We start from the raw sequence: 11,521 nt of genomic DNA on the forward strand, positions 1-11,521 counted from the left end.
CATGATTTGAGGAAGTGGCTGTTGTGGTCTATTTCACTGATCGTCATGATATAACAGATTTTTTACATGTGAACAAATAACCTATTTGAAATCTAGCTTTGTGTGAATCAGATAAATATCCATAATTTACATAACCAACTAGATCAAAATTTGATTCATTTGAATAAAACAAACCCATGTCTATCGTACCTCGAAGATAACGAAGTATATGCTTAATTCCGTTCCAATGTCTTTTTGTTGGAAAAAAACTATATCTTGTTAATAGTGTTACTGAAAATACAATATCTTTTCTTGTATTATTAGCAAGATACATAAGTGCACCAATTGCACTAAGATATGGTACTTCAGGACCAAAAAGTTCTTCATTTTACCTCAAGGTCAAAATATATCTTTTTTCACATCTAGTGAACAAACTTCCATTGGAATGTTCAATTGATGTGCTTTGTCCATATAAAATCTTTTCAAAACTTTTTTTGTATAAGTTGACTAATAAACAAATATCCCATTTCCTAAATGCTCAATTTGTAAGCCAAGGCAAAATTTTGTTTTTCCAAGATCTTTAATCTCAAATTCTTTCTTAAAATATTTTATTGCTTTTGAAAGCTCTTCAGAAGTCCCAATTATATTTAAGTTATCAACATATACAATTATAATTGCAAATCTTGACTATGATTTCTTTATAAAAACATACGGATATATTGGATTATTTTGATATACTTTTTTCAATAAATATCCACTCAAACGATTGTACCATATTCATCTTGATTGTTTCAATCCATATAGTGATCTCTATAACTTTATTGAATTCAATTTTCGTGAATTTGATTTATATGCTTCAAGTACCTTAAGTCCTTCTAGATTATCACATAAATATCATTATCAAGAGATCCATATAAATATATTCTAACTACATCCATAAGATACATATCTAGACTTTCATACATAGTCAGACAAATTAATTAATATATTTGTATGTAATTACATCTACCATCAGAGAATACGTCTCCTCATAATCAATACCCGATGTTTATGAAAAACCTTGTGTAACTAGTCTTGCTTTATATCTTGTGACCTCATATGTTCATTTCTTTTTCTCACAAACACCTATTTGTATCCTACAAGTTTGACACATTCTAGTGTTTGGATGACTAGTCCAAAAACTTGGCGTTTTAAAAGTGAATTTAATACTTCCTCAATACCTTCTTTCCACTGAAACCAATCTTTTCTATGTAGACATTATTCAATAGATTCTGATTATGAATCCTCATTTTTAGATATAATATCAAGAGCAACATTATATGAAAAAATGTTGTTAATAACTACATGAGTTCAGTTCCATCTTTTTCCTGTCATGACATAGTTTATTGAAATTTCATTAGTATCTTTATATATTTTACCTTCTTCATTAGTCATGTCATGAATTTCTTCATAGGTATTTACATCCTCAACCAAGTCTTCTTGACTATTAATTATGTTTCTTTTTCGAGGTTTTTTATTTTTGGAACCCACTAGTCTACCACGCTTCTAGAGTGTTCCAAACAGGTTCCAAATTCATTAGTGACAACATGTTGTGTTGGGATATCAATTTTCAATGGAACATTTATAGCATGTATATGTGACTTAGTTACTTTTTTCGCATCTGGTAACTGATTTTCTATATTTTGCAAATGAATTATCTTCTGAATTTCAAGTTCACATTGATCTGTACGAAGATCTAAATGAGATAATAACAATGCATTTCATATAATTATTTTTTTCAAATGTTGAAAATTTTGTCTTATTAAAATGACAATCAATAAATGGTACAGTAAATACATCACCCATCAGGGGTTCAAGATATTTGATAATTGATAGGAAATGATTGGAACATATAATGCACATGTTCCTAACCTCGTTTCAATTTTATCGGATGTCTCCAAAGAGACATAAGTGCTTAATTTCCATATGGGTAGAAAACTTATTTAAATGCATGCAAGGATAACATAATATTAAAAAGAAATGTTATACGCAACTATTAATTTTCATTAGTATGAGTGATTTTACATTTCTCATATTTGCCTATTTTTCTCTACTAAAATAGGAACGAATTATGTAATAATATTTTTTTTTGCTATTCGATAAGATTTTAGGAGAAGATAAAATAATTTGATTTAGGTGATTTTTAATTTATTTTAAATAATAATCTAGTGAAAACACACCGCTATAAATTAGCGGTGGAGAGTATAAATTGATTCATTTATAAAAATTTAGAGATTAAATTATAATCTAAAGTACGATTATAATTTGATATTTTTCATTATAGAATATATAAATTGATATTTTCCCTTCAACCACGTTACAATGGATACAAAATATCATAAAACCATATTTTAAGATCATCTAGTTCAAAACAGAAATACTTTTATTTTCTTTATTTTATCTATTCTTTTTTTTCTTTTAAAAATTTCTCCATAGACTTTGACAAATTAATTTTTTCCAATAACTATATGAAGAAGAAAATGAACTTTCTCAATCAATTACATAAATAATTGCCGTGCATGGAATTTTCTTTGTTCAACATTTTAAAGCTTTGACATTTGTTGTTTCTTGAGCTCAAAACAAAGCTGCCTCTTTAACAATATAAATAATCAAGTTCTCTCATTTATTCCCAAACACAAAACCAAACATGAAGTCTCAAATTACCTCGTTTGCTTGTATTTTTATTGTCTTGTCTTTTGCATGGGCAGCTTCAGCTGACAACCATGAAGCTTTTCTCCATTGTCTGTCTCTTCATTACCCCAACACCTCTTCCATTTCAAAGATCATTTACACTCCAACAAACCCTTCATACTCTTCAGTTTTGAACTTCTCAATTCACAACCTCAGATTCACATCTCCTAAAACTCCAAAGCCTCAAGTCATTATCACACCGTTCCAAGTTTTTCAAGTTCAAGCATCCATCATATGTGCCAAAAACACTGGCTTTCAAATTCGAACAAGAAGCGGCGGCCACGACTATGAGGGACTTTCTTATGTCTCTGACGTCCCATTTGTCGTTGTTGATCTTATAAACCTCCGGTCGATTAGTGTCGACGTGGAAAACAACGTTGCATGGGTGCAATCTGGAGCCACCATTGGCGAACTCTACTACAGAATCGCCGAGAAAAGCAAAACCCTAGGGTTCCCAGCTGGGGTTTGTCCGACCGTTGGTGTCGGTGGACACTTCAGTGGTGGTGGCTATGGGTTGATGCTACGTAAATTCGGCCTCGCCGCAGATAACGTGATCGACGCTTACTTCATTGACGTGGATGGTAAGCTCCACGACCGAAAATCAATGGGGGAGGATGTGTTTTGGGCCATTAGAGGAGGTGGAGGAGCAAGCTTTGGAATTGTTCTTGCATGGAAAATAAAGCTTCTCCCAGTTCCACCAACTGTGACTGTTTTCACAGTCACAAGAAATTTGGAACAAAACGCCACAAACCTCATTAACCAATGGCAATATATCTCTAGCAAACAAGATGAAAACCTTTTCATCAGAATCATATTAAGAGGCATAAACACAACAAATTCTCAAGATGGAAACAAAAGAACAATAGAAGCTGCTTTCAACTCCTTGTTCCTAGGAAAAATCGAACAACTTCTTCAAATAATGCAAGAAACTTTCCCAGAACTAGGATTAACAAAGGAAGATTGCATTGAAATGAGTTGGATTGAATCCATTCTCTATTTTGCTGGCTTCTCAAGAGGGCAACCATTAAATGTTCTTCTAGATAGAAGACCATTATTCCCCAAAAGATTTTTCAAAGCCAAATCAGACTATGTAAATGAGCCAATCCCAAAAGCTGGCCTTGAGGGCATATGGGAACTGTTCAATGAAGAAGAGGCAGAAGCTGCAGAGATGATTTTGAGCCCTTATGGTGGAATAATGGACAAGATTTCGGAGTCGGAGATTCCATTCCCACATCGAGAAGGAAATCTTTACAAGATTCAGCATTTGGTGTATTGGGAAGAAGAAGGTGAAGATATTGCTCAAAGACATATAAATTGGATTAGGAAGCTTTACAGCTACATGGCTCCTTTCGTTTCCAAGAATCCGAGATTAGCATATATCAATTATAGAGACCTGGATATTGGAATGAATGAGAAAAATGGTAGAAACACGAGCTACAGTGAAGCAAGCGTATGGGGAGTTAAATATTTCAAGGGTAATTTTAAGAGGTTGGTGAGTGTAAAAACTAAGATTGATCCTTCTAATTTCTTCAAGAATGAGCAGAGCATTCCTTCTCTTTTGCCATGGTGGAAGAAGAGGGGTTATTAGATGTTTGGAAATATGATTGTGTGTTGAAGAAAGCCCCAACGAATGGATGTGGTTACAAAGAAAGTAAAGGGGGCTTTCTACTTTGGTTTATATACTTCATGCCTTAATAAAATTGTTGCCTTTATATTCTTCACATTCATGTATCAATTTGTTTATGGGAAAAAAAAGCTTATGTAAGTCATCTTCTATTTTGTGATAAATAAATCAATCCTAGTTCAAATAACTTTTGCCATATATACTTTCTTTGAACTTTTAGGCTTTCCATAGTTTTTTGTTAAATTATTTTTTAACTCCCCATATTTTCAAGGTAAGTTAAGGTTAATTGTCATTGGAAGACTAATTTAGGATGATTGGTTTAAATAACACTACAAGAAAAATAGCTTTCAGTGACAAGTAAAACGCGTTGCTAAAAATAAAAAAAACGTCATTAAAAAGTATTAAAATGCATAGAATAGTGTTGCTATGAATGTTGCGGTAGCCATGTAGTTGAAACTTTTAATGACATATTGTACACCAATAAAACGTGACTTTTATTGATGCTAACGCGTTACTAAAAGTGTATTTTAGCAACATATATTTTGTCTCTATTTGTTTTATAGAATGACGGTAAAAATTCGACTCTAAAAGTTAAGTTTTAGCAACATATAAGATTGTTACTAAATGTGGATCAATGATCATTATAAGTATCTTTTGCAACATATGTAAGCGTCGGTAAAAATATTTCATTAATTAAAAAATAATACTCAATTTAATATATAAACCTGTTATCATTAGTACAAAACTATGCTAGAATGTCAGTCGAAAACTGACATTATAAGGGTATTGATCGTCATCGAAGAAAGTTGACTAACAAATATTTATATGGATATATTAAAAGTAATAAGATATTTGTATACACAAACTTCAACAAACATAACAATAAGTAATTCAATTCAACAAAATTAATATAATTATTCGTTTCTCCACAAGCTATATTCAACTTACAAAGATAAATAAATTTGGTAACTATAATAAGTACAAGACTCTAAAACCTTAAAATTACTTGTTGACCCTAAATAATTATTGTCTTTTTTAGCTTAAATACTTCATAAAGTCCCATCATCAGTTACAAAACACCTAATTTTTTTCTAATGAAGTCGTCGACATCACTACACCCAACTTGAACTCAAGCAAGCAACCCCAACCTTTGATTCTTTAGCCTTTTGGTAACTTGCTTCCTACCTAGAATATTTTTGTTCTTGGTCCCTAAAAGAAGAAAAACACAATTTAAACTTAGTCACATATTTTTCAACACTTAATATAATCCAATACTTGAACTCGAATTTTTTTTATAAAAAAAAAACAAACTAGGATTTTGATGTATATCATTGTACTGGCTCATGAAACTAAATTCAAAGAAATCTGTTTTTTAGTATGCTATGCATGTAATAAAGAGTAAAAAGTCATATACACTATTAAGTTATTGCAGAGATATAAAAATAGTAAAATGCAAGAAAAATAAAGATTAAACAGCTTAAAAAAAAAAAAAGAACTTACATTGAAAATTTGTCGATAGATTGGCACCAATCATTTTGAATGCCACCAATGAAATATGTAAACAAAAACAACTAAGAAATACCCGTGAAAGTTAGAACCCAAATATCAAAATAAAAAATACATTCATGAAATAACAAACAATGGAAGTTGGCCGCAAAATGGTATAGGAATGAAAACAACGCACCATACTTTCAAACATTTCTATTAAAAACTCAAACAAAACAAAACCCCCAAATGAGACTTACACAACTTCCGATGGCAAAAGAATCTACAAAACTAGGGACGAACATCCGATGGCAAATGAATCTAGGAACGATTATCAAAATCAAAATGAACAAACACTTGAAATCCAACTCCTTACGAAGTATATAAAAATCATGTTCGACATAGCATACTAAACAAAACTCATTAAGATAGAAACAAATCTCAATAAAAGTCATGAACACCTTATCAACAAAATTATAGGACAATAACATAGCAAAAGATATTGGAGAGAGGGAGGTCAAAAGCACAGCCGTCTTCTATCAACATCATAACACACTTCCAAATTCTTAATTTCAAGAGATAGAGATAGAGAGTTATTTTCCAACATAAGAAAATGTTAAAGAAAAATATAATACCATGGATTGAAGACGATATTCCTTTCAGCGGTTGTCTGAGAAGGTGGATGAGAAGGGCAAAATCAGAAAAAGTGTGAGAAACGCTCTAGTCCATGTTCAATCTTCCTACCACTTCTAAAAAGTTAATGAATAATTTCTGCATAATCTTGTTTACGGATTATTAATCAGCTAGATGATCTAAGTTTATAAATACAAGAAAAATATTAAAATAGAAACCAAGTAAGAACACAACTCAAAATCGGTAAAACTGAGAAGCAAATGTACTTGGGCTTACTAGACCATCTTCAAAGGAAATCTCAGCAAATCTGAAGAGCATAGCATTTAATGTACAAGAAATTTGACGCTTCCTTTTCCATGGCAATTGCAAATCTGAAGAGCATAAGCATTCAAAAGGAAATGATATCGAGATAGATGCCGGAGGGATCGATTTCGGGAGTGAGGGAACAAAGAGGGGAAGGAGATTGGGGAAATAAAAAAAAATGGGGTTTAGGGAGATCAAAGATAGAAAAGAAAGAGGGAAAGGGGAGAGCGAAAACGAAAAGATGGGCTTAAAATTTGGAAGGATGGGAGTTAAAACTGAACCGACATTCCTGAGATATAACATAGACACTTAGGTCACATAGACAATAGTGTACATAACACTTAGATTATTAATTCTTGAGATATGACATTCGTGTCACACAACATTATTACACAAGTATATATACCGTATGTATCTCATAAATAGGGATGATAAAATTCCCCACGGGTCAAGTCACTACCCTATCGAGATGCAAAATCTCCGATTTGATTGATTACAGAGATCAAATTGGGAATTTAAATCGGATCCCCGATCGGAGACAAGGAGGAGATGGAGATCCCCGCCTTGTCTCCGACCCAAACTCACCCTTAATTTTTTAATGTTTATTATATATATAAAAAAAGTAAAAAAAAATACTAAAATATTTTAACTATTTATATAATATAATATAGGAAATTTGCATTGAATAATACAAAGGGGAAAAAAAAGTGATTATATATACCACATTTTTAATATTTGCTATTATAGCAAACATTGACCTGTCAACCTTTCCATTTTTTCAAAATTCCAAATTTACCCTCTTTTTCCCTTTATTAACTTTCCTTTTTCACGTTCGTCACCTGCCATTCTTTCCTTTTCTTTCACGGTGAAATATCGATGAATCAGTCTCCATGAAATCCCATTTGTAAAGCTGCGTAATACTTTGATCAATTCCAATTCATGAAGCTCTGTGATACTTTGATCAATTCCGATTCATGAGTTCGTTTTTCTTTTTTCGATTTCATCTTTGATTGGGAGTTTGTTTTTTTTTTCTTTTAGCGTTCGTTCTTTTTTTTTTCTTGTTCGTTCTTGTTTTTCTTTTTTTCGATTTCAATGATATTGATAGATTTATATTTGCTTTTGATAGCTATTAGAACCTATTGATATTGTTATTCAATAGTTTTTGTTTTACTTTTGCAGAAATTTTAAAACATGGTTATTCCAATAGTTGTTTTTCATAGTGGAATATGGAATGAAAAACACTATTATGTGAATTACAAAACTACTGGAGTTTTAGTAGATGATATAATGATTTTTGAAGATTTTATGGGTTTAATAGTTAAGGAGATTTGTTTGGATGTGTCTACTTCTTCTATAGAACTTTCAGTTTTATTAGATTTTGTTATGAATGAGGTTCAAAATGTAGTTCAAATTCGTGAAGATAAGGATATAGCTTGGTTTTTGGATTTAGTTAAGGAACACAATACACGACATCCTTTGGTTGCTCATGCCAGTAGTTCATGTTTAGAAGTGTCTTCTAATGTTGTTTCTAGTCGAGCTGAGAATTATTTGTCTACTATTCCTTCGTCTAAACCTATGATTGATGATGGTGATTTCAAGGTGATTATGATATACATATTGCTCGTGATTTGAAAGAAAAAGATGTGTTTGTTGGTAAAGAGATTTTATCAAATTGTTTTTACTTGATAGCGGTTAAGAAGAATTTTGAATTTAAGACTATAACGTCAAATTCAAGAGCAATTGTGTTTCGATGTGTTCAAGATGGTTCTCAGTGATATGTGAGGGCATCCCGTTACAAGCGGGGTGTTTTGTGGATACTTAGGAAGTTTATTGATATTCATGATTGTTCTATAAAAAGTATTCAAACTTGTCATAGACAAGCTTCTTCGTCCTTAATAGCTAAATGTTTGAGAAATGATTTTAGATTTAGTTCTTCTCATACCTCAACTCCTAGTGATATTGTGAATAAAGTCCGTAAGGAATTTGGAGTAACTATTAGCTATTATAAAGCATGAAGGGCAAAAGAGCAAATAATGAAGTCTTTGAAAGGCGATGCACGTGAATCATATGCTTTGAGTCCAAAGTTTTTGATGAAGTTAAAAGAAAAGAATCCAGGTTTCTTGTTTCTGACTTATTATATGATCTATCAATGATAGTTTCTATCACTGATTGGAGTCTATCACTGATAACATGAAAATAATGGAAGCTATTGGTGATGGACTGCAATCAGTGATAGAAGCTATTGGTGGCAGGCATCAATCAATTATATACCTTTTGTAATCTGGCTTAACTGTTTATTTTCTTCTTTTAGATACATTTACTGCCTATGAACCTGATATAAATGGGCATTTTAAGTATTGTTATATGGCTATTGGAGTATCAATTGAGGGTTGGAAGCATTGTAGGCCTAATATATCAGTTGATGGGACGTTCTTGAAATGTAAATATGTCGGGACTCTTTTGACGGCTTCAACAATTGACGGTAACAATCATATTTTTCCTCTTGCTTTTAGTATTGTTGACTCTGAAAATGATGCATCCTGGAGATGGTTTTTTGAGAATTTAAAGAAAAGTTTTGGTGAACGAGAAGGATTAGTCATTATTTCTGATCAACATTTTAGCATTCCGAAAGGTGTTATGAATGTTTTTTCAAATGTTAAGTATTGTGTTTGTCTACGACACCTTTTGCAAAATATGAAGTTGATTTATAAGGATTCTTTAAATGATGACATATATTATAGTTGTGCAAAAGCTTATACAATTGATAAGTTCGAGTTTTATATGAAATAGATGGAATCAATATATCCTACAATTCGGGAATATCTCAGTAAAGTTGGTTTTGAGAAGTGGGCACGTGCACATTCTAGGAGAAGAAGGTATAATATGATGACTACTAATATTTCAGAGTGCTTGAATAATATTTTGAAAGAGCCTAGGGAGTTCCCCGTTGCATCATTACTTGATTATATTAGAGAATTACTTCAAAATTGGTTTTATGAAAAAGGTCAATCAGCATTATCCATGAACAAAGTTTTGACTAGTTGGGCAGAGTCTGAGTTGCAAAAGCAACAAAATCAGTCAAGAAGTTTCAAGGTACAAATACCTTAACTATTAGAAAATATCATTAATAACATGTTATCAGTGATAGAAGCTATCACTGATAGTTTTTATTTTCACTGATAGCTTGAAAATATTTAATCCGGTAGGGATAGTATCACTTACAATTTCGTTTATATTTTAGTTTTCATTGACATTCCATTAGTTCACCTAGTTGATTACATTTCGTTGACTGTTTTATTTTTCAGGTTGATCCTATTAACAATGAAGAATATAAAGTAGTTGATGGGGACAATCACTTTTTGGTAAATTTGGCCTATAAATCACGCAGTTGTCGTGTTTGGGATTTGGTGGAGATTTCATGTGCTCATTCTTGTGTTGTTATTCGTGGGCTAAATTTAGATATATATACTTTTGTGTCATACTACTATTTTTGCAGTACATTGTTATCAACCTATAAAGGATCAGATTATCCTATTGGAAATCATTCTGATTGGAGATCTGTCGATGTTGGTGTGAATGTATTACCTCCAATAGTTAAACGTCCGACTGGACGACCACGTAAACAAAGAATATTATCAATTGGTGAAAAGAAAAGGAGCTCGAAGTGCAATCGATGTCATTGTCGTGGCCATAATTGTAGGACATGCAAATTTCCACTAGTTGTTTAATGAAGAAGCTTGATTTGTAATTGATGTTTCTAATGAAGAAGCTTGTTTTGTAATTGATGTTTGTCATCAATTTATCAATGATAGTGAGACAGCCGATGTTTTTCACCAATTTGTCAATTAGATTGTAGTTGTTATTTGTTGTCATCAATTTAACCATTAGATAGTGAGACAATTTGTTATTGATATTTGTCATAAATATATTAGAGACCTTGTTACTAATGTTTTGTTAGTGGAATAGACTTTGTTGTTGATATATCCATTCTTTAGTCAATATGATGCTTCATAATATGATGCTTTTATTTATGAAGCTTTCGTTTTCCTTTAGCCACAACAATTGAAAGAAATGATATCAAGCTATCTATAATAGCTTCGGTTAGCAATTAATACAATGAAATGATAGATTCTATCATTGACAGTAGATAAGCATTTTTGTAGAAGATCCATCAATGATAGATTCTATCACTGATAGAATCGCCAACCAAATGCTACACGATCGTATAGCATTACTGATATCATATTATCAATGATAGAAGCTGTGTGGCTTGTGTTTAGAGGATTTTGTAAGGAGGATATCGCTCTCGAGGAAATCTCATTAGGAATTGAGGTGGGTATCACTAAGAATTTCACAGGAAAAGCTTGGTATCGCTCTAGAGGATATCACTGGTGTCACTCTAGAGGGTATCGCTGGTGTCGCTCTAGAGGGTATCACTGGTGTGCTTGATATCGCTCTAGAGGGTATCGGTGGTGTCGTTCTAGAGGGATATCGATGGTGTCGCTCTAGAGGGTATCGCTGGTGTCACTCTATAGGGTATCACTAGTGTCGCTCTAGAGGGTATCGCTAGTGTCGCTCTAGAGGATCTCGCCAATGTCGCTCTAGAGGATCTCGCCAGTGTCGCTCTAGAGGATCTCGCTAGTAACAAAATACTATATGAAGTTGCAACTATATCAATCACATTTATAAATCAGTGTCACTCTAGTGCAGTAACTATTAGCTATTATAAAGCATGAAGGGCAAAAGAGAAAATAATGAAGTCTTTGA

General features: G+C 32.3%; 1 protein-coding gene, 1 non-coding gene and 1 pseudogene across 2 annotated transcripts; 2 read left to right on the forward strand and 1 right to left on the reverse strand.

The window, feature by feature from the left end:
• The first annotated feature begins 2,637 nt into the window (after nt 1–2,637).
• LOC120083400 (tetrahydroberberine oxidase-like) lies at nt 2,638–4,520 on the forward strand. Its single transcript, XM_039039154.2, has one exon. It carries the CDS (start codon nt 2,666–2,668, stop codon nt 4,295–4,297), a length of 1,632 nt encoding a protein of 543 aa, XP_038895082.1. The 5' UTR covers nt 2,638–2,665; the 3' UTR covers nt 4,298–4,520.
• Nucleotides 4,521–6,710: 2,190 nt separating this feature from the next.
• On the reverse strand, nt 6,711–6,833 carry LOC120084306 (small nucleolar RNA snoR77). Its single transcript, XR_005483669.1, has one exon. It is a non-coding gene; the product is annotated as a small nucleolar RNA snoR77 (small nucleolar RNA).
• Nucleotides 6,834–8,787: 1,954 nt separating this feature from the next.
• LOC150034522 (protein FAR1-RELATED SEQUENCE 4-like) lies at nt 8,788–10,482 on the forward strand (annotated as a pseudogene).
• Nucleotides 10,483–11,521: the final 1,039 nt, after the last annotated feature.

This window comes from Benincasa hispida, chromosome 8 (genome assembly GCF_027475165.1).
Source record: "Benincasa hispida cultivar pf3 chromosome 8, pf3_genome.v1.1, whole genome shotgun sequence".
Lineage (NCBI taxonomy): Eukaryota > Viridiplantae > Streptophyta > Magnoliopsida > Cucurbitales > Cucurbitaceae > Benincasa > Benincasa hispida.